This window comes from Saccopteryx leptura, chromosome 9 (assembly GCF_036850995.1).
Source record: "Saccopteryx leptura isolate mSacLep1 chromosome 9, mSacLep1_pri_phased_curated, whole genome shotgun sequence".
NCBI classification, from domain to species: Eukaryota; Metazoa; Chordata; class Mammalia; order Chiroptera; family Emballonuridae; genus Saccopteryx; species Saccopteryx leptura.
Genome location: NC_089511.1, coordinates 21,540,626 through 21,564,778, shown reverse-complemented (window position 1 = coordinate 21,564,778; position 24,153 = coordinate 21,540,626). Strand labels below are relative to the sequence as shown.

At 47.6% G+C, this 24,153-nt stretch overlaps 1 protein-coding gene across 3 annotated transcripts in view; it reads right to left on the bottom strand.

Annotated features, from left to right (window-relative positions):
- ZFHX3 (zinc finger homeobox 3) overlaps window positions 1–24,153 on the bottom strand; it is a 257,518-nt gene that overhangs the window by 26,579 nt on the left and 206,786 nt on the right. For all 3 annotated transcript variants that reach the window (XM_066349959.1, XM_066349961.1, XM_066349960.1), the window contains exons 5-7: window positions 18,170–18,277; window positions 673–806; window positions 330–530 (exon numbers count right to left, since the gene is read on the bottom strand). In XM_066349959.1, coding sequence (XP_066206056.1) covers window positions 330–530; window positions 673–806; window positions 18,170–18,277 — 443 coding nt within the window. The remainder of the gene's footprint in view (window positions 1–329; window positions 531–672; window positions 807–18,169; window positions 18,278–24,153) is intronic.

Sequence of the window (24,153 nt, the reverse complement as noted above, 5' to 3'; positions counted from 1 at the left end):
ACCTGCTCAATGCAGGTTTGACAATCTGAACAACAATGTCTTCACATAGATGATGAGCTACTCTTAGCCTCTGTAGCCTTCAAGCAGAGAGGATGATGATGGGCAAGTTGCGAAACATACTTAGCCCTTTGGGCAATGGTCATGCCAAGGTCATGCCAATCCGAAGGCAGGCACAGCAGATAAAGGTCACAGAACTAGGACCACTTTTGACATTTGCAACACGACACTGACTTTCTCATCCAACAACACAGTATCCTGTCCATGCTACTGCATCACCTTTGACCCCTGGGGAAAGAGGAGCCACTGGATCTTGCTCTTGGCTGTCTTACCGTCATAATGAGCTTCTCCACGCAGTCGGGTGCCACGCTGTGGAGGTGGGTGAGGTGCAGCTGGAGGTGGATCTTGTTGTTGAGCATGTCCTGGCACAGCGGGCAGCGGAGCATGGGCTGCACGGAGTGCTGCGTCATGGCGTGCACCCGGAGCCGGTTGACGTCGGCGTTGCTGTACTTGCAGTAGGGACACTGGTACATCTGTGGGGAACACGTGCATCCCTCTGGCTGACTCTTCAGTTCCCACCAGCAACCGTGCCGGCCCAAGCCTACCCACCCAAGAGTTCATTCCCAACCGTGTCTGGAACCCTGCCCCCACCAGCAGAGCCCCTTCCTGCCTTACCTGCTCCGCTTTGGTCTCCTCCGACGTTTTCGGTCGCTTCAGAGAGAGAGGAGACTCCGAGCTACCTGGCAAGGAGATGCGCTTGGAGGTTGCAGGAGAATCTGTCAGCTCCTTTTCTGCTTGGCTGGACGATGCTGGAAGAAAAAGCAGAAATGCAGTACAGCAGCCAGGCCAGGCCAGCTCCCAGCGGCTCTGTGCTGGGTGAAAATCAACATTCATTTATAGCACAGGATTTTCTTGAAACACCAAAATTCAAGTAGGATGAGCACCCAGACTGACTTATCAAGCACGCTGGAAAAGAGGCAAGTGTTTCTTTTTCCTCCCATGAATTTTCTGTCACTACTTGAACAACTGAACACTAAGAAAAGAAGGTGAGGAAATGGACTACAAGGCTCAGTTGGATTAAGCTCAGTGCATTCAGTCTGTTCTGACCTCCTCCATCAAGACATAATCGGCTGGCTTGTGGGTGCAGGGTGGGTGGGGGAATCTCACCAACTGCTTTGCCAAGAACCACTAGTCAATCCGTGAAGCAGACACACTCTGCTTTCAGAGGTAATAAACTAGGTGCTCCCAACTTGACTGTCCTAGCTCTTAGAATCACAGCACATCACAGATGACATGAGAGATGGGACCTGAGACAACAGGTTCACACGGGTATCTGCACACAAATACAGGGTATGACAAAAGGAGCTTTACAATTGTTCACGTGGAAAATAATATATTAAATAATAACAGAATAAACTGTGTTATGCGTATTCACAACTATAAACCTACTTTTGCTGCCCACCCTGAATGCGTGTGGGTGTGGGGGGAATCAATTTGAGTTCAATAACTTGCTTTTTGGGAAAAGTAACTGAAGAGTGGACTGAGGCAGGGCATGAGTGTAACTCCCAGCCTAGCCAATGCTCCAGACACGAAAGTTTATTCAGAGTGAGTGGTAAGAGGGAACATTTCCTGTCTGCTTGCCCAAACCATGCCCTGAGCACCAACACTCCACCAAAAAGCCCACAACACTAATTAATGAGGAGAGTCACGTGAGACTTCGGTCGCAAACAGTGGATGGAATTACTGGTGGAAGGAGTTCTCAGAAGAGTGAAAGGGATCTGGAAGACCTTGATGAGAAGACAGCCGGGCTCAGGGTTTAACCCGGAGAGCAGGGCACCTCCAGTGTAGGCACAAGTTCCAACATGGTTGGCTCGGGACATTCTGAAAACTGCCCTGTGAATGAGGGTTGGCTCTCTCACTTGTTTTGGATGTGGAACTCCATTTTTTAGAATTTTGCTAAAAGCGACAAGAAAAAAAAAGTCCTGACAATGGTAGTGAGAAAATTTATACTCACTGCCCTCAATGGAAAATAATGTGACTCAGCACTGAGGTCACTGGTTTGGAAAGCCTAATTTTTACTGCTTTCTGTCTCACCCGGTCTAGTTACCTGGCGTGTTCCCACTTTCTGCTCAGCTTTGAAACGTTTCCTGATGTGGATACCAAGGTGCTGTCATTTTATAGACGTGTGCTTCAATAAACAATTTTAGAAAATCAATTTTATTCATTAAAATCATAAGGCCACAAAATAATTTTGAAAAAATAATTGCTCAATGAAGGAAATATTCCAGGAAGTTGATGCTCTTCCCTGAATGCACATCTTGTGAACTTTAACCCCAGTATCTTGGTAACCTGGTCTACATAAGTTTGTGGGACATCTATTATTTAAAAAGTACAAGGACAAGCATATTACACACAGACTTCTTCTCCTCCCAACACACACATTCATAACAGTACTTTAATCTGTCTCGAATCGACTTCAAACCCATTTTGCTCTTAATGGGAGTTATTCATTTTCACTTGAAAGGTAATACATGACGGCTGGATATTTAATGTGATGGACTGGCTGCCGATTAACTAGGTGCTGTAACATTCTAGACCGGTTCCCCCATGGCCCACTTCCCATCTCCTGGCCCCGGCAGACCTGATCCTGCAGAACCTTGTGTCCCAGGGTTTAGACCTCACAGTGTGCTGGGCCCCTCCCTGAACACTCCCACAATAGGAGTCTTTAATTAATGTTTCAGGGACTTCAACTTCCACTTCTTTATTCTCTATCATTTTTCATTTTTGCTTACTGGTTATATATTAACTCGTCTATATATTAACTCTTCAAATGCACCAGAAAGATGGGGTTGGGGGTGAGGCACTCATTGGGTAGTACTTTTGATGCTTATTTGTTCTAGTCCTCTGTTCACCTTCCCTATTTTCACCTCTGTCCTGTAGGCTCCGGGTTAGTGTCAGGGCATACAGTTAAAAAAGAGCCACTATCTGCTCCTTTTTCCAATAGAGACAAGCCAACACACAGATTCTATTCCAAATACCCTCCGCCGTCCTTTTGTTAGTCTGCCTGACCTGAAACAACACCTGCTTTTGCAGGACCATGACACTACCTTGTAAATGCCCTCAATCTGCCTGCTACCCCTTTAGAATGGTCATCAATTGTGCAGGTGCTCAGCAGTGTGAATGAATGGGCACCGAGGCTGACACCACCCAACTCATCTTACTCAGTCGGAGCTGCAAAGCAAACACAGTGTAACCTGCACGGCATCAGCGTCCTCATAGGACCAAAGAGTCCATCCTCTTCCTTCAGTGCCGAACACAAGATGAATTGTGACGAGGTTGCAGAGGTGAGAATTCTGGTTTCAGAATCCACTATTCTTTCCCCCGGCATGAAGAGGGGAACTTTTATTAGCTTTTTTTTCTTTTCAAACTCTCAGACTGCTCTGGAATTCTAAAGCTTCCTTTGTGAGTTTGAGCTAAGGACTCTTTGTAAAGAATTTAAAAAAAATAAAATTGTTCACTCATCCCTCTTTCTCCCCAGTAACACAACAGCCCTGCTATAATATGAAATGCTACATCTACTGGTAGTGGGGTACATCTCCCTTCTACCCCAGACAACCTGCATTGGTATTAGATCAGATCCGTCTAGAAGTGGACATCAGCCACCTGCAGCTCACTGGCTCCTTCTTTAATGATAAAGCCATGCCGTTCTTGTAACAGATTTTATTAACACCCACTTACAATCCATTCATTGTGTTTCCCTGGGTGATGTGGGGACTGCTCCTAAGACTTAACTGGGCTGAGAGGCCCATTCCTAGCTTGACCTCAGACACTGAAATGTCAATCCCCATTAAGATATGGTACCTAAGTCTTAATACAATTTCTGTAGACAGGCAAACAGCTGAGTTCTCCATTGGCATGCTGCATGAGGGTTTACTCTAGGCCAGTGTTTTTCAGCCATGGGCCTACAGACAGGTGCCAGTCTGCCAGGAATTTAGTGCCAGTCCACGGACCAGTGGTTGAAAAACACTGCTCTAGGCCACAGGCAGGCTGAGGTTTTCTCAAGCTTCTTCTCTCTGAGCAACTTCAAAAGGGCCACAGTCTCAAAATCAATTTTGACATCAGTTCTGTCAGCAGCATACATTGTATGTCTAGTAAATGAGGTGGTATGGATGCCAAAGAGAAAGCACTGTGGTTTTCTGCTTTGAAGACTTCTCTAAACTTTGACTTAAATTCTAGGACAGATGTCACAGTCTTGAAAACACTATTAAAAAACCAATTACTGGTCACTTTAAGGCCATTGTGACATCACATTAGTGAAATGGAAATAGGTGCCCTCCAGAGGCAAGCCACCTGGACACCTGGGTTTCTACTGGCAACAAAAATGCAACGACTGAAGGATGACAGACCTGTTCTGGTTTTAACAATAATGAGGAAATGAATAAGAAACAATATGGAGCTCTTACATGGTTAAATAGATAATGCGATAGCCACTCAGTTGGGTAGTAGAAAACATTAAAAATGATAGCTATGAAGCAGTATGGAAAAGTCCCTGAGACAATTAATTGGAAAAAATAAGATAAAATGTACATTATAACATGATATAGCTATATAAAAAATAAGACTAGAAGAAAATGTTGTATTAAAATGATGGCATCATGGACCATTTTCCTAAGTTTATCATGTAGTTCTATTATTTTTAATATTACAATTAAATAGTCCAACATTTAAACTCAAGTGTCCATGCAAAGGTTGATATTTGGATCTGTAATGTGCAAAACATCAGGTGGTATTTTTTACTTTGCTGGTTGGAGCAATTTTTCTCATTTTGGCAGCTTTGTCATACGCAAGTATGTGTTAAATCCCAAAGAATCTTCCGCAGACAACATGCTGGGCTCCTGGCACTTCAAAGAGAATAAAAATGTGGCACAGAATCATGTGAGTGCATGCACTATAGATTACATACTCCATAAAGCCAGGCACATGGGATATTTGTGACAACGGAATGCTGGGTCAAACCCCACAGAAACCTGATAGGATGTGAGCTGTGAATTCCTTGCCATGCAAACTTTACAAGGAGTGAAAAAACACTTGTCCAACTTGTTAAGAGTTATGGTTGCCTTACTCAACTCCCTGATGAGGCACAAAAGGGACCAGCATGCCCTTGCCATGGAGTACAGAGCATTTGGAGTTGGCTTTCTGGACCAAGAGCCACCACTTCCCCTTAAGCTGCAATGAGTTGTCCACTACAACTGACAGACAAAAACTGAGAGGCAGACCTGACTCATGAGTCTCCATTTTCTTCTCTTAGGATCCTCTGCAGTCCAAGCACAAGAACTTCATTTCAAAGAGAAAGTAGTAACCGATGCATGGCTTCCAAAGGGGAAAAATCATTTATGCACAGAAACATCAAGTTCTAGATATTCTTTGTTTCTAACATGAATTGTCTGGGAAGTATTTTAAAAAGTGACCCCTCCTAACATACTAATTGGACAGAAATAGGGAAGGGAAGAGAGCCAATCTGAATTCATGCAAGTTTTATTTGCAATTTTCAAGACCTGGTTTTATTACACCCTAAGTACATAGAACAATTAAAACAAACCTAGTAAGGCTTGACTTAAAGAATAGGTAACAATGTGTCATTTAGGGGTCTTGTAAAGTGGCCAGGTATGTTAGAACATGGCTCCTGTAACTCCACCTGATAAGCCACTCTTTCTAGAAGGAATTCTCATCCAATTCAAATCCTCACTAACAAATTAACATCTGAGTCACTGAAATTTCGGAAACAGAAAACTTCAGAGTTGTATTCACAATACCCTATACAGCCAGTGGACTTACTGCCAACACCAGCCTCCCTTCTCATCTAGTGACTGTCTAACTGAAGGCAGGTAGCACACGGGGGTTGCTGCTTTATGACAAAGAAAACTGAGGGAAAACTGGAAACGAAGTAGAGATGGAACCTTAAGGGACCCAGTTTTTAGCTTTCTCTAATCATTAGTCAAGACACTGACTTGGTCTCCAAGTAAACCACAAGTCCTAGTAGAATTAGTTTCTGTTTCATGAGCGTGTCTTCTCATTGCTCAACACACCCATGGTGCTGTTGGCCCCATAGACATTCTGTGCCGTAGGCCAGCCGCCCATTGGCCAGAGACCTTCCTTGGGCGTGCGTTGAGCTGTCCTAGTTGCCAGCAAATTTCTTCTAAATTTTCTCTCTTCATGGCAGTGGGGCATGTGGAGCTGGTAGTCACCTTTGGAAGCCCCTAGGTGAGCCCTCTGCAGCCTGGGATGCTGCCTGACCTTTAATCCTTGTAGAGAGGACAAGGGCAGCCTCCACCCCCACTTCTCAACCATCAGACTCTTAGCTAAAGTACCACTGACAGCCCCTCCATCTAAACTTCCATCTCCCAAACCAGCAACATAATGGAGGAGCCAATTAAATGATTATTAATTCATGCTCCTTTCCGTAAGCCAGAGGTTCTCATCGCCTTGTGTTCCGTAAACCAGCTTGCCACCTGCCCCAGAAATTTACAGCAATCTTTGATCTATCTCCATTGACTAAGGAGAAAAAAAGTCATACAACTCCATACTCAATGTCTGAGTTGAGATAACTACCCCAGCACACTAGATCCCGAAGCTTCACTGGATCCGAAAATGGTCATTCAACTCATGCAATGAAATGAAAGGTGCAGTGTGCTCCTTCCATAGCTGGTCTCCGTCAGCTTCTCAGGGGCCTCAGGCCCCTCCAAGACAGCAGAAGTGGCTTTTCAGAGGGTCGTCTGTGCTGCTGGACTCTGTGATCACACTGTCTCTGAAAGTGGAGCTGCCCTGGGCATTCGTCTGCAGTGCCCTCCCCAGAGAGAGGCTAGGATTTCCTCCTCGCATCTCCTCTGGAGCTACTGCACTTGATAAGTGGCCGGAGTGCTGGCTAAATTCTCTTCTTTCCCTAATACGGAGAACAGCTTTGCTGCCAACTTGGTCTTTAAACATGCAGGGTCTCATTCTGTCTCCAACCAAGCACTTAAAGATGTTTCAAAGAGGAATCAGGGAACTTGTGTGAAGCAGAGAGAAACATGCACTGTCCACCCAGTGGGGTGGTCATCACACCCTCGCTACAATGAAGCTGGGCTTCCCCCTTCCCAGCAGGGTGTGGCACCTGTCTCAGCCCAGCCCAGTGAGGTTAAGAACCTTTTATGCAAAATGCAGTCCCAGTCTCAGTACCTGCCAACCATACTGCGCCTGTGTATTTCTAGGAAGCATTTTAAAGTACAAGCACCTACTCAAAAAGTAGAAGAACATGCCTGGGAGGGTAGAGGAAGACATACAGGTCTGTCTCCTCAACTTTTTAAGACATATCTCTCTCTTTCAATAAAGGATTCCAAAGAAAACAGTTTCCCTACAGATGGCTGTAACTGGCACTCATGGAAACAAAACGGCCAACCGTTTTTCTCCTTCAAGTCAAATGTGACTAGCTCTTTTAACATGCTGTTGTTTATCTTCTTTTTATTTGGAAATAGTTATAGATTCACATTGCTAAAATAGTACAGAAAGGTCCCTGTGTCCCTTTCCCCCAGGTGTCACTTTTTAAGCAGAGTTTAGATAAACATGTCTAGAGCTTCGATCATTTCTCATTGCGCCTCTGTTTCTCTGACTGAACCTCTCTCCCACTCCCACGCCTGCTATCTGGGATTACGACCGCCAAGACTCAGGACTGGCCGTTCTAGGCACTTTTCCTGTCTATGAGGAATGCTCCGTACCTCTCACACCCAGCAGGGACTGAGGACTCAGCCTCTAGTTAAATGACAAATAGGTCTCCAAACCTCATGCACATCCCCAAGATCACAGCCCTGAGGTTCTCAAACTCTAGGGTGGTCAGAAATCACTTGGAGGGCTTGTTAAAACACAGGCTATGGGTCCTAGTTCCTAGAATTGGTCTGTTTAGAGAATTTCCATTTCTAGTGAGTGCCCAGGTGGGGTCCCTGATCCAAGGACCATACTTTGAGAACTGCTGTCAGAGCCAAAGCTTTCTGTAATTGGTAGGAACCAACTCACTTTGTGGTGGGCCTAGAATTAAATAAGGGGGCCCAGCAGGTGTGGGTGGATCTGCCTGTTCATTTTCAAATGATTCTTACCAACACGATTTCTTACCATCTACACTCAGGGACAAAGCCCGGCCTGGTCTCAAAGCTAGATGTTTTTCCTTCCGGTCAAAGGTGAAGGATTAAATATGGCTGCCCCTTCGGGAAGCTGCCCATTCTAAAACAAATAACCCATAACCTCCACATGTTCTGTTAGCAGTGTGATCCAGAATAATGACAGACTGCTTTGCTTATGGAAGTCTTGGTTTTTCCACTTCGCAGAAGGAAGTGCCTTTTCAGTGCTGGCTTCTCAGGTCTTGGCATCTCCAGGCCACACCAGCCTTTGCTTCAAGCCTGGGAAGGATGCAGAGATCCACACTAGCCCCTGTGAGCACACAGAAGCGGTCAGGGGTGGGGGTCAGGCCGCACCAGGAGGCCTCAGTCAGCAGCCTCAAGGTGGAGTGGCCGGCCCATGCTGACTGCTGGCTCCAGCTGCCTGCTCTGCATCTTTGGGGAGAAAACAGTGCTAAGCCCTACATCAGAGGCATCAATCTGTTGCACTAATTCCTTGCTGAAATATGCATAAGGCTGCTTAACTACACTCATTTGAGCTCCCAAAAGGCCACCCCACCATTCAGTTTAAAGATACCTTGCTCCTTCTGTGTCAGGTTTCTGAATGAACCACCAGTCAAACCAGAGCCACCAGCCCCCACCTCATTGGGACCAACACCAGCTGATGGTGCATTTAATCACTTTAAGACATTGAACTGCCACCAGGAGCCCGGCTTATGCCAGGAGCTGGAAACCAAAGGAGCCGAGACCAGTTTCTCACTCTGAAGTGTCAAGTCAGCCTGCCTGCCTTTAGCCACTTGTCAGTTGCCCCCAAGCATCCTGTCCCCCCTGGCAGAGCCTCCTGAGCTGTGCAAAGATGCCCTCTGCAGCTGTGGTCACAGTGTCCGATGGGCATGGGCGGCCACAGCTGGGAATACACCAGGGTCGGCATTATCCCCCTGTCCTCTGGCTTACTTACAGCACTGTGACTACCACAGACTTGGAGAAAACCAGTATAGGAAGTACCTCAGAGGCATCTGAACCGACAGAAGAAGAAGTCCAACAGTACAAGATGTCGGCCAAAACAAGGGGCAACGTGGGTCATCCTGAACCAGGCCAAAGTTTATTAACAGAACCTCATCCAGTCCCCTTGAATCAAACATGAATGAGGTTCGTTAGGGTCTCTGAACCCTCTAACACAGGGCACACTCCCAGAGATTGGAATATAACAATACTCTTCTCCGCTTTTTTCTAAACCGATCTTCCTAAGATACTCACTGAATTTTACGAGTGAAGCCAAACTTGTGAAAATAAACACATAAAATCTGGGTGCAGCACGGTGACAAGACACAAAGAGCTCTGGCCCTGACTTCCAGGGCCCTGAACCAGCCAGCTCTCCCGCCACCCGACAAGGACTGCTTCCTGCTGGTCCAGGTCCGACAGGAGTGCGGGGAAGAGACATCACTCGGGTCTCTGTGAGGCTGGAAAGTGGGAGTGATTCTCCGCTCTTCCTGAGGGTGAAAGTTACCGAGAAGACTGCACTGTCTCCTCCTGGAACTGCACAGTAGAGAGAGGGACCCCCGCACCGAGCCACATTGACACCAATGTCCCCCTCAGTCGCCACTGAGGCCCCAGGCTCCATTTGCTCATGGTGCTTCAAAGGCCAGGGACCAATGACTAGTGTGAAGGGGTGGGGATGTGTGCTAGCGCACCGTCAGGGACTGCTCAAGAGCTGATGTTTTCACGTGGTCTTCTCCTAGGGCCACGTTCGGTGTATACAAAGGCATCGGTCCTCCTGGCTAAGTCACAAAGCACAGTGGTTGGCTAAGCTGGCCACAACTCGATTCAGATCCTGGCTGTGTGACTTCAAGCATTTTCCTTGACTGCACTGAGCTCTCACGTTCCCGATCTATCAGTGGGGATAACAATATCCACTCACAGTCTTTCCTTGAGGCTAGCAAGAGAGATGAGGCACAGGACGCCTACCACAGAGTCTAGCACATGTGAGAGCCCCAACATGTGTTGCTATGGTTTCATCTTTAGAAGTATCTCTGGCAAATAATATGGGTCCGTGTGTGGCCAGCCACAGAACCACAGAGCGAGGGGAGAGGCCTGGTTTTAAAGACAAGCACAGACACCCTAGGTTTGCCTTTTCTGTATATCAACACGGAGTGAGCCTACTAAAACCCATGGGTTTGAGGGCCGAAAGCTATTTCAGAAATGGCTTGGACCTGAAAGTGTTTATGGTTATGCTATTTTACCAACTGATTGTTAATGACACACTCACACGGCATCAGGCCCCCTTCTAGGTGCTGTAGATTACAGAAGCGAGTGAACGCCAGGTTGGGGAGAGATGAATAAGCAAAGCACAGCAGTTTGGGGGCAGAGAAAATACGCTGTATGATAATGATGGATACGTGTCTAGACATCTGTCCAAGTCCGCAGAATGTACAACTCCGAGAGTCCACTCAAGTGTACACTGTGGACTCCGGGTGACTGTGATGTGTCAGGGAAGGTTCCTCTTTGGTTAAAAAAAAAAGGTATCATTCTGGTGAGTGAAACTGGGAGGCTGTGCATGTGTAGGGGAAGAGGGGGATGGGAAATCTCTACCTTCCTCTCAGTTTCACTGCAAATGTAAAACTGCTCTAAAGAAATAAAGTCTTACTTTAAAAAAATATGAAAGACTCCACGTAGCCCAGCCATGAAGAGCTGACAATTGTTTGACAACTGGAGAAACAGGATTTTCAAGTTTTCTCCTCCGATCTTCTTATAATAAGAGAAAACTCCTATGTTACAGGTTCGTTGGCTTTATAATCTGGGGAATATATCGCTGACCCATAGGAAATTTGGGGCTTGATCACAAATCCCGCATCCAGGAGTTCCACCTCTGAGTTTTAGTTCTCCAGCCTGAAATTTAAAAATAATGTTGGACCCAGGAGGAATGTGAGAGCCAGAGGAAAGTGCTCTAACCACCACGAGGCAAGGCACCATGGTGTGTGTGTGTGTGTGTGTGTGTGTGTGTATATATATATATATATTTTTTTTTTTTTTAATTCATGACCATGATTCTAATAATAGAGGTGCTTTCCCCCCATCAGCACAAAAGCTAAAACTAAAACAAAGCCAGAAAGATTAACATGGCATGGCCCCTTTGCAAGAGCAATATGCAAATCTACATGGTATTTTCTATAGTGATGAAAAATGATTTGCTCCTTAATCTGCATTTTCACGACCTTTTATTACACCATGATGCTAATTCTCATGACCCTGTAGCATAGTTATGTAATTACATATGATGCCCCTTCTAGAAAGTACGTTCCTTACTTTTTTGTATATCCTGTATCTGTCTTAGATATCTGCACAAAAAATATTTGCTCAGTTCATGTGGTCCCTTATCTCTCTTATGACTTACCATATAAATTCTCAAAGCCAAGACCTCTGAATTACTGGAATTCAGGCGAGTCCAGATCTGTACCACACCCTATATCTATTTTTGCTTCCCAACATAAAAATAGTTCAAATGGTTTGTTTTCAATTGTGAGACAGAATTCTGTCTGCAATGACTTGAAGCAGCCAAGTTATACTGAAAGTGGCCGGCGGCGGGGGGAAGGGAGGGAGGGAGGGAATCAGTGGACCCTGGAAAAGCTGATAGAGCCGCACAATTCCTATCTGTGTGCAAAAATGTAAAACCAAAAACTGTTTCTGTTGGCAGGAACGTGAACCACAAAGGGGCCGAGCAAGCCCACTCCCAGCATTCCCCTGCACGCCCCCCCCCCTACTGTAAACGCCCCCTACTGCAAAGGCAAATTGACTTTTGGGTGAGGTGGAGAAGTGGAACCCAGTGCGGAAGGACCCAGAGTCAGGCCAGGGGGGTTTCTGCAGAGGCGTGGTGGCCGCGAACGGCCTGGCCTCCAGGCAGCATGGCTGGGAACTGGGTAGCCGCTCAGAGTACCTACAGGAGGCTCCAAGGGTTTCTCCGCTGTCCTCATCACACTGGGCTCTGACAACAGGGTGACGGGTCCCAGTAACACAGGAGCAGGTGAGAGAATGTGGTGCTCTGATGTCCCACTAAGAAGGGCGGATCTGGACCAGTCCGACTTCATGGAAAGAACCCCAGGGCCCACGCGGGCTCTCCCCGGGCTCCTGATCCAGGCAGTCTCAGCCAGCCACGGGACTCGGGAAATCCTTCCAAGTTACCAGCTTCGCAACTTCACAAATTAACATTCTCCAAGATTCTACCCTGCTCTACATGGTCTCTCTTCTAGTAATATTGTCAAGGGGTTAGAGAACTGCAGGAAACCATTTAGTCCAACCTCCCCTTTTACAGACTGGGAAGCTGAGGTCCACAGACCTAAGGTCAGGCCACTGACCTTACTGGCGGAGTCAGGCCTCGAGCCCTGGGTTCTGACCAGCAGCCCAGTGCTCTTCCGAACGCACGGGGCTTCCTCTCTGCCCACACCTTCTTTTGTCTTTCTGGATTCAGTTTTTTAAAAAGTTGTTTGTTTGTTTTAGTCCCTTCCACGCTCAGTCACAGATTACCCCACAGGCATTAAGCTCCCCCCATACAGTGGTGTCCCTGTTTATACAAAGCTGCTAACGACCAGGAGCATAGGGGGAGGGCTGGTAATAGATTTCCACCAGGATGTGCCTGACCTGCTTTTTTTCACCCTCAGTAATTAGAAAGGCAGCGGGCCTGCAGGAATTACTCAGACGCGGCAAGAACAGTACACTATACATTTATGTTAAACATGTCAAATCCGATTGAAATCATGCCTGCCAGCACCATCTTCCATAAACACACTTCTCTCTAACAGTTGCCCAGGCCTTGCCAGCCCATTAATCCCTCCTTCAATAGCGATCTTCCATAGATTCAAATCAGGGATGCTCCGCTGCACTAATTGCTCTGTGTTAGGTGAACATCATGGATTAAAAAAAAAAAAAAAAAAATTTTTTTTTTAAAGATAAAATCCCTTCAGGCCATTCTCCTAGAAGAACAGTGCTCAAACTACAACAATTCTAACTCAAGACTTCACAAAAATATAAACATGGACATCATTTAGGGGTTTCTGAAGCATTACTGTGGTGTTAGTTTAAGTTGGGCTAGTCACCCCCCTTTTCTGTTTGTTTTGAAAGCACCAACACCCCTTAGCCGTCTTGCCTCACGTTAGCTTAACTCAGCCCAGCCCTGTGCTCTGTAGCTGGAAACCATGGCGGCTCAGGATTTAAATAACCATCTTGCTGTGATTCTTTGCCAAGAGTTCAATTTTTCCCCTAATTATTGGTGATAAAGCATCACATTAATTGTATATCACTTAATTTATAGCAATTAATGATTGATTGAACAGTCACTGCATTAATTATTGTTCAGTTGCTGACACTGGGGGCTCTTCAATGTTGAATGCGCACTTTCAAATCCGCACTGCTAACAGAGAAGAAGGGATCATTTTCACATTGCAAAACAGATAACCACAAAGTTGGATGGTGGAAACAGCTGTGCATTAGGGAGGAGGCTTTGCTTCAGAGGACCTTCCTGCAACCTCTGTTGGCCCATAAGAGAGCTTAACGCTCGCCCCGAGCAGATGTGACCCTAGAGTGTTTACCAAGGGCGTGCACATGTGCCACCAATTGCGATCACGGAACTCAGGCTGGGGCTGGGGGTGTCTCTTGTCCACATTGTGCAGACAAGGCACCAGGAGGCTAAACCCCTTGACCAAGGTCGTTCTCGTCATGACTCCAAATCTAGAGCGTTCTTTCCACTTCGCCCAGCTGGGTTCAGAAGGAGCACAACGCTGACTGACTAGGCAGCATGCTAACCTGGAGCGTGCAGGTGGCTGGAGCGCTGTGCTCCCCTGCGTGCTCTGACGGCAGGTGACAGTCAGATCAAACGATCAGCCTGAAAACCGCCGTTCTCGGGAGGTGGCGCGGCACCTGGCGAGAGAGCCCGGGCTCCACCGGGTCAGGGCAGCAGCAGAGCCGGTCTGTGAGTCTGGACCCGTCTGCATGTCTTCTGACAACCTGCTTGAGCTCCAGGGCTCAGTGTACTGATCTGCACAGTGGTGGGGGAAGGGGCTGGTTACCTACAGTATGTTTCATGGCTGGGGGTGAGAAGCAAATGAAATGACGTGTGTCGGCTACACAGAGTGATGCTTCCCAACTCTCTTCCGCATCGTGGCACACACTGAAAACGATGGCAAACCGGGTAAAACAGATGAAGCTGCAAGCGACACAGCTTCAGCAGCCCCCAGCCCCACCTGGGCAACCCGAGGGCTGGGGACCGGCACAGCCGTGTGCCTGGGAGCCCTTCAGGGCAGGCCTGCTGGGAAGGACAGGCGTGGCCCCCTCGGACGGAGCCTGGCAGAGTGAGAGCTCAGTGTAGCCTCAGTGATAGCTGGAAAGTTGCCCCTGCACTGTGTTCTCCGAGAGTTGGCTTGGAGTATCAACAGCCGTACTCTCCAGTATGGTAGCCACTAGCTACACGCGGCTGTGTAAATTTTAAAAATCATTAAAATGAAATAAAATTTTTAAATTCAGTTTCTCACGGGCACCAGCCACGTTTCAAGTGCTCAACAGCCACACGTGGCTGGTGGTTCCTGTACTGTACTGCGCAGATGCAGGACACTTCTGTCTGCACAGACAGTTCCAGGGGACAGCACTGGTCTCCCGTCACAGTATGCGCAGGACTGAGGGCGGCCCTGAGCCCCACCCCACCCCGGGAGTGTTGCATTCCTGGAAGGCGAGGCCTAGAACCTCACGGGGCTTGGGATCAGCGGAACTTGCCCAGTGCCCGCTCGTGGGTGGAGACCCAGCCGCTGACTGTGGGACTGATGCTGCCGTTCCTCGGATCACTATCTTGCTTGTCTTGCTGCCACTCAAGGTAAAAGACCTGCCATGTCAATAAAAGAAGCCCTAAGAGGGTTACTAACAGACAGCAAACAGGAAATGAGGAGTCCCATTCCAACGCGAAAGTAGCTAACTAAAAACTTTTCGTGAAGATTATTCGTTCCTGCGCAACCCCCCAAACTACATAATCAATATCTGAGAAAATGCCAATTATCCAGGCCCATTTGAAATATTATTAATCTGTATCCTGAGCAGCCACTAATCAACAGTACAAATTGTGAAATCACTATTTATTTATTTGCCAGGAGGAAGCACTCCCCATCACAGTTAATCAGATAGGAATAGCTCAATTTAAGGAGTAAACGGAACAAAAGCAGACATTTCTTATAAAATACTGAATATCCCAAAGAAAGCTCAGAAGAGGTCGTTGGCACCGACATCGATTCCAAGATCAAATCGACCAAGTTCCTTAATGAAGCCTGTCATTACACACTCAGACAATATAGACAAAATTATGCTTCAGGTCAAAAGAGGATCGTTTGCGGGAGTCGGGTAAGAAATTTCCCTTCTCCCTTTACTACTGTGCAACTGGCAAGGTGCACCTCTGAGTCATTCATTCATTCTCTGTCTGTCTCGTCTCTGTCATCCGGATATCAAGATTAGCTGTGGCCTGTTGTCTGAGTGAGTGAATGAGTGAAAAAATGGAGTCTTATTACAGACGTTCATTCTTGTGGTGCTCACTGTAAGACTTCTAGGAGGCTCCGGAGTGCCTAGCATGTCCCCCAGCACCGGGAAGGCACACTCCCACCGAGTTATAAACACTCTGAATGTTCACCTAGGCACCCTCAATAAAGGTTTCCCTGAACCGGTGTAAGGATTAGAGGAACATATACAAAGTGCCCTGCACGGGATCTGGCACACAGTAGGAGGTTTGTGAATGGCAGTTACTTTTTAAAATTTTTATTGATTTGTGTGTGTGTGTGTGTGTGTGTGTGTGTGAGAGAGAGAGAGAGAGAGAGAGAGAGAGAGAGAGAAATGTCCACTTGTTCCACTTTCCACTTATTTATGCACTCCTTGATTCTGGTATGTGTCCTGACCAGGGATCGAACTCACAACCTGGTCTATAGGACGGCGCTCCAATCAATTGAGCTATCCAGCCAGGGCCTCTCTGTTGTTTTCTTAGTGTCCTTAACATACAGAAGGCAGACAATTATGCACCAATATAATGTGCACGATCCCACAAAATCCTTATATATTGTTCCCTCTCAGCTTCTCCACATCCCTGGAAGCCACAGGCGGCCTGACAACTTTCACATTCATATGGGGAGGGCCTGAGGAGAACCTGCCACCAGTTTTCCTAATCTGTTTTACCCAAACTATTAAAAACAACAGCAAGAAACCTTCCTAATATATGTCAGGCAGTGTTCGAAGGTTCCCATATTCAAATAATGCACAGAGTGATCCTGTGGAAGTCGGTACAACTTCTAACCCTCATCTCATGTGAGGAAACGGGGGAATGGAAAGGGCAAGGTACCCCAGGCAAGGTCACAAAGCTGGTAAGTGGCAGAGCCAGGGTCAGAAATGGGGCACCCAAACCATGAAAACAAAGGACAGGTCATCTGAAAGGTTACTCGGCCTTCCAACTGCATTAGTGAACACTCTCCTCCCCACCTCACCTCCTCCGGGCAGGTATGTTTTCCTGCTGCCTGTCCGCAAGCTTTGTGTAGATCACACCTGAACAGTACAGCGAACACTAGGGCCTTGGTCCATGGGAAGCAACAAGGACGATCCCTCCCCCACACTCAGGGCCTCTGAGCACGAGTGTCCGTGCCCTCCTTTCTAGTCCTACCCTACGAATGTTCCCGTGGGGCTGGTGCTTGGCCCTGCCCCTCAGCGTTACCTCCAGCTCAGGCCCCGGACACCCCAGAGCCCAGTGCCAATGGGGACAGCAAGCAGTGGGGACAGTCAATCCCACCTAGTGTACTGTCCACTCAGCTGCAGTGACGCCTGTCTCCCCGTCCCGGGAACATCACCTACTCTGCGCATCCCCCCTGATATTTGGAAGCTGTTATCTGCCTCTCGCATTTCTCCTTTCCAGGCTGAATAGCCCCAATTTCTTCAGCCTCTTCTCAGAGGCAATATTTCTTGGCCTTCAGTCATTTTCATTGCTCTCCCCTGGCCTCTCTCCAAGATTCTGTATCTTGTTTAAATAGCGAAGGCCAACACTGAACATGATTTAAGAACAGTCATGCCTGGAAAAGTAACAAAGACCCAACCAATACAGACTCCAGAAGGTAAATATTTTCTCAGAAAAAAAAAAAAATCAAGAGTGTTACGATATTAATAATGGAAGGCAGTAAGAACCAGGTTGACCAAATACAATAATTTCTGCTGCTTGTCATATCACTTCCTCTAATTATTGTGGTGGTTTCTGGGAGACTGATCTGTCCCGATAAGTCTTCTCAGAAACGACTTTGCTCCTCCTCAAAGAAATCTGAAGATTTTCCTGCTAGCCTCAGCTGTCCCTTCCCTCGATGCAGAAAGCCGGCCTTCACAGGCAACCGGTCCCCCTCTCAGTGCCAGCTTAGACAGTGCCTCCTTTCCTGACTTCTTCCATCTCTTCTGCGTTTGGTACGACGGCCTCGTGCCTGGCCGCACTGCCTGCCTCCCCGGTGTGTGCAGCTTGGGGTGAGGGAGCTCGCTCTGGAACCAGGGGGCACACAGACTACGCAGAGCTTGCCCGCCTCCCCCGCCCTACCCCCTGCAGGGCAAGGCCCAGCCTTCACCACCGACTCCTTCAGAGACTCAGGGGTGGCCCCGCCCAAGTTCTACATGGCAAATCCCTCTGCATGGCTTGGGAGCAGTGGGGACAAGGGCCGGGACCTTAAACAGAGGAAGAACCACATCCAGGCAAACAACAGGGAGGAGCTGCTGGAGAAACGTGACTTCACACGCACGGAAGCCCCTGACACAGCCGGATACCTGGATGCTCAGGAAACAAGATGGTTCGGATATAACAGAATAGGAGGAGAATGAAGGTGACCCCTCAAAAAAAAATAAAATAAAAAAGGCAAAAATAAAAATTCTCCACCATGCACAGAGCCAGCAGTTTTTCTGGGTCGATTCAAGGAGGCACCTGCCCCCTGGTCCGTCAGGCCCGCCCGTCCCGGGAGGAACACCAGAGGCGCAGGGGCCGCCGCACACGCTACCTGCCCACTTGCTCTGGTCCTTCTCGCCTCCACTCTCCTGGTCTTTAGCAAGCTCGTCTGGGTCAGCAGCTGCTTCACTGGGCCCTTCAACATCTTCGATGACTTCTTCTGAAATAGAAGAAAAACAAAATGTCGATGATTAAAACTAGACAGAAAATGAAGGGCTCCTGGCTCCTACTCCAAAGAACTACCAACCACAAAACACACACACCAGTGACTGTCCCTCCCGTCTCCCCAGTGGCCCCTGGAAGGCTGACTGCCCTCCAGTTACGCTGAGCTCTGGGTAAGCAGTGGGGACTGTCCTTCCCTGCTCGTTGCTATGAGATTGTGGCTCGCTCTAGACAGGGGGACATTAGGTATTTCCACCAGATGGATTCTTGAATGCCTTATTTGAGCTTTGCTTATTGAAAAAGCTAATCCTTGAGAAGAGATAACTCCATCCAAATTCTTGAAGTCACCTGCAAGTCTTTCTCACTTGAAAATGCAAGATTTTACACTTGAAATTACAAAAAAGGAGCCTCTTGCCTCCCTCCAACCCCGGTGCGTCCTGACCCTGACCTAGACGAGGCTCCATCACTGACCCCTCACAGATCTCGGAGTGCCCGTGCCCGCGCCAGACCAGGGCGGGAGGGGTTGTTTTTTTTCTTTTCTTTTTTTTTTTAACAGTCACTCTCTGAAGAGTCACAAAGTATCAGTGACATGATTTCATCAATGTGAAGAGTTTTAGAAAATGTCCTCTGTGGGCACAACAGGCATCAGTGACAAGAAGGAGAAAAGACTGTGACGGAATCACACCCTTTCCTTTGGAAGCCCCTCCCTTCTCTCCCCACCGCTGGTTTAAAACTGAGGAAATGTTCTCCAGCTCAACGCATCACGCTTTAGTGAAGGCAGGAGAACGGTCATCTCCAGCATTAGAGTCATCATGATGTACAATGCCACCTGCCCAAGTGCGGAAGAAGAGGTCAAGACACCAGATCAGCGGAAAATATGTATTTCCAATGGCTTTAGGCGACCCCTGTGTTTTGGTCGTTCGACCCCCGCCGGGGTCGCGACCCACAGGTTGAGAACCGCTGCTCTAGATGCTGGGAGAAAGAAAGGAAGCCAGACGTTTCTCTCTCGCCCTCCTGGCCCTTTGGATTATTATCCAGAACATTCCTTAAGGAATAAACGGGGCCGACAAACTAAGGTGGGTTCATGATGACAGCATGAGGACCCTGGAGAGCACAACTCCCAGGGTGTAGACACTGAAGCACCTGGCTGCCCACGTCTCTCACCAGAGGCCAGCACGAGGCCAGACCAATGGGGACCAGGGATTTAGGGTCCTGTCTAGGATCGTGGATCTGGGGGCTCTGTCCAAGTGCAACTCTACTTTTCTATTATTTCAAGGTGCAATATCCTTCAACCTTCCAGAAAATAGCTTCAAAATTTCATCTGACAATGGAAAGAGCAGGAGTTCAGAGTCAACTGACCCTCAGAGGATTGATAACACACTTGAGGAAAAAAAGTATCTACTTGGAGTCAGATTTTCCTAATTCTTCCTTGAAAACACAATGGAGGTCCAAGGACTGGAAAACTGAACGAGGGGCTCAGGGAACATTCTCCTTCATTACCATCAGTAGGGGGTTTAGGAGGCAGAGCTGGGGAACGGGGGTGAAATAAGACACTGCTCATTTTCATCTCCAACTGAGACACCACATATGACTTCTACATGTCCCTTAGTCTCACTGTCTGGTCAAGTCAACACCGTCTCCCCACGCCCACCCCTAGTCCAAACAGAAAAATCAGGCAACTATAATTTGAAGTCAATCAGATACACAGAGCCATATTAACATTACTTCATTTAGTAAAGAAAAAAATATATGTATACAAGCACCAGTCGAGCAATAACACGCAGGTTACGCAGTGTGATACATATTTACCATCTTCATTATCTTCAGACAGGATGTTCAATGCATAGTTTTAGGCATTTGATAAAATTGTTCAACACTATAATTATAAAATCCATCTCTGAATGGTGATACCAGCATTCAGTCAATCGATATTATTAAATTAGGTCTACCCAAAGTAGCTAGGTCTTTTAAAATATACTCATTTGCCCCTATATGTACTGTGATACAAAATATCTGTGGTATTGATACATTTATATCAATCAAATTTGATTATATAAAGAGATGGCTCAATGGTCTCTCTCTCTCCTCTGAAGCGCACGCGCACACACACACACAATCACCTCAGGTGGAGACAGTGTGACAGCACCCAAATAGAGAACGCCCTGAGGTGGTGATGAGCAGCGTCTGAAGGTGCTGCTTTGCTGAGGAGGGCAGGAACTTGCCCACGGGAGGCCGTGTTCAAGGCCGGCACCTCTCTCTAGCAGGGTACGCAGGCCACAGCCATTGAGCAGAGCGTTAAGAACTCATGTGCACGGGGGTCAGTGCCAGTGACCACGTATATTCAGAAGACAGAGATGTGGAAGAGTGAGCACATCACAGATGATATGAACGAGGGAACCCCGCGGGGCCTGGTGCATATTTCTGGGGCCCTCATTCTGTGAGCCTACTTCAGTCTCTGTTTTCTTCCCTCCCTCCCCGCCCTACCACAAGCATAAAGTGAAGGCAGCCGAGTTTCAATGAGAGGACAGACAACAGAGCTTAATCCAGGAACTTAATTTTCCTACTTTTTCTTTCTCCTCCTTTTTAAGATTTAAATATCAAGTCGTCTTTTCGGGTCCCTAGATTTAATCTTGTCATTGGTGACTCATTCATTAAAAGGCTGTCATATGCTTGGGAGAAGAAGAAATGATTGAGAAACTCCTGGACAGGCCAGCTTCCTTTACCAGGGAGCAGTGTCCTCAGCCCCAGCTAAAACGCCAGGTCCCATTCAGCCAACGCAGGAGCTTCCCAGCAGTTCCACCAGTGACCTACAGGTGTCGCCCTCTGCATGGCCAGGCCCAGAAGGGCGGCTAGGCTAGCGGCAGGAGGCAGACACTGTCTGGGCCATGTGGAAGTAATATACGTCTTCAAGTGAACTGTCTGGTCCTGGGGAAATAAAATAGGACATTCATACGCAGTTACACCATCTGTCTCTATAGCATCATTATCAGCAGCAAGAGGAAAAATAGCTCTTTAAAATGGATGGAAGCCCAGGCTGTCAGTAACCAAAAAACCGTGAACTCTGAATACCAATAAAGGTAGAGAAATGATTTAAAAACAGAGATGCAAACTATGAATTTGTCTGAACAACTCGGGCCCACAATGCTTTGCAAACAGGGCATGTTTTATTGGTCCCCTAAGCCTCAAGCAAACCCACTCACTAAGGCCTCGGGCACCCACAGCAGGGGGCAGAGGAGGGGGCCTGGTCTCCCGGCACTGGAAACATGTGGGAACCAGGAATGCCATGGCCTCCAGCTCTGAGACACAGAGCTGCAGCCACGCTGAGCGCCTGGGGCTGCTGGCCTTGCCCCCATTCCTTTTGGGAATGTGTATCTAATACCCACGTGCTGGTGGAACACCGAGCTGAGGGGAGGTTTTTCCCCGTAGACCACAGGCTGCACTTCCCCCCACGAAGTCAGTGGCAACCGGCCAGGGTCACGACAGAAGTCAATTTTTTCCCTATAATATCAGCTACTGACAGATGGTGGGAACAAGTAAAGACTTGATGGACCGACAATCTGGTTTTATCTGGAAAATCCTGTCTTTCCCTCAGAAGACAAAGTTGCTTTCCCTCACCAAGACATACGACAGTCACCACACCATTTTTTTATGCCGAAATAGAGAAGTCAAAACCATCTTCTCCCCAAAGAGTTTAATAATATTCTGGGACACGCCAGGAATGCTTTCCCAAGGGCCCGGCCAGGGACCGGGTGAGAAGGTCATCTGTGCTCCCGCTGCCCTGCCTGTTCTTGGCAGGGGGCAGCAGACCCAGCATGTCCCAGACAGAAGGTCTGTTTTCTCAAAGACTCCAGAGAAGGCTCCTTTAGAACCTCTGCAGAAGCTTACTCCACGGACACTCCCCACAGACGCCCTCAAACTAGGGCACCCCACCTATTTGGATGTATTTTTATGTCGAAGGGCTGGAGGAAATAAAAACAAGCCTTGAATCACTGTGAGTTCTTTCTGGTGTCCTGCCTGCCTTCAACTTACATGGAAAACTGGCTAAAGATGCTTTAAAAAAAAACCTGTGTCCATCCCATCTCCAGCTCCTCTCCCAGACAGCGCTCGGGTCAGACCCAACCTGCTCTCGTCACTCATGCCTCCCGGTTAAGGGCCGAGCCCTTGGGTGTAAGAATTTTAGCAGATAAATATATTCTAAAAGGGAAGCATTGCTAGGGCAGCTACAGTTTTGGGGGTGATGATACCCCGGGTCCAGAAAGTGTCCCTTCACTTCAGGTGGTTTTGCGTACCACCAATGCAAACTGTCCCCTTAACAAGCTTATGTCTTGCGTGCTGGTGAAGACGGACGGCACGATTTCCTGATCTGTGGTGACTTCTTCTAAAGGAGGTGGCTGTGCCAACTGGAGACCCCATGGAGATTTTCAACAGCTTTTTGAACAATTTGGAAATTGGTTTGTGGAAGAAGCACCAGGCAGAAGCAAAAATAGAGGTGGCACCATCAGTCTGTCACTCGCCCCCACTGCACATGCTCCCTGAACGTGTTATCCAAGAAAACTTGCCAGTTGCTTAAAAAAAAAAAAAAAAAGATACTGTCCATCAAATAACTGGGACCGAGTACCATGTCCTTTGGGTGTTATTTACAAATCGCTTACAGACTTGAAGGAAAGGGAGTCACTCAATGACTAAGACTAGTCCCTCTGTTCCCAACTCTTAACAGGATAATGTAGATTAATTCAAACCTTCCCCCAAAACTGACAGAGCCCCCTTAATGCCGCAATGTGAAAGAAATTTGGAAATTCTTCTATCAGAGTGTCTGTACCCAAAGCTCTTAGGCGATCGCATTACTTAAATAATACACCAAACTGGATCCCTGAAGAATGAAATTGTTCTTTCCCTTCGGGGTGGGGTGGGGGGAGCGATGTTGGAGGGCGGGGTTGAAATAAAGTGCGTTTGCCTGTCGGCAGGCTCAAGAGCTGAGAAACATTAGCTGTCATGAACCACAATCAAATCAGGTTTGAAATATTTAGCAGTGGCTTGGAAAATGCGGTGGTGCAGCTCTGACAGGCGAGATGTGCACAGACACCCACTTTCCATTATAATGGAAATATCAGGCCTGTTCTGAATATGTATAACCCAGAAAAATGTATTGATTTTTCATTCGGCATTAAAAAAAATGAAATAGCCTGCAGCTGTCAAAAGCCTTTTGTTAAAAGCTCATCTTTCCTGGAATGAGGTTTACCAGAAACAAGTTTTAATTGTATATGGGACCTCTTCTTTGAAAAACAAAATAACCAATCTGCTTACTTTGAAGATAGGGTTAAAGCCTTTCCTTTCTCCATTTTCAACCTAATTAACCAAGGACAACCACGGAAGCAGGAGGGAAAGGCTGGGCACACTGACCAGCAGGAGCGACAGAGCACAGCCACCACCTCTGCCTGGGGTCTCTGGTGGGCAGCAGGACGAACACGTGAGTGTGTCCTTCCCTCTCGCTCCGGTAACTCCCGGCAGGCGCTGGCCTCTGTGGCTACCCACTCAAGGAAGGGCACCCTGCCAATCAGGTGCCCTCTTGAAGAGTTAGCTGGCACAGCTGGAAACCAAGGGCCGAAACTCCAGCGTACCCAATGCTCCTGGACTTCTTCTGTCATCCTGAGGAAGCCTCTAAGGGTTGTACATAGTCTCCTGGATGTGCATGCTTTATTTTGGAAACACAGGTCCCATCAAATCCACAATTTAAAAGATGGCTGCTAAGAGGAAGAGCCAGTGCAGTGAAATTCTACCACAGCAGACACTTGGGTCAGGGCCTGGCCTGCACACTGGTGGGCAGACAGCCCTGCTGCTCCCGGGCCCTTGGCCCCGGTCCTGTCTTCACTCTCA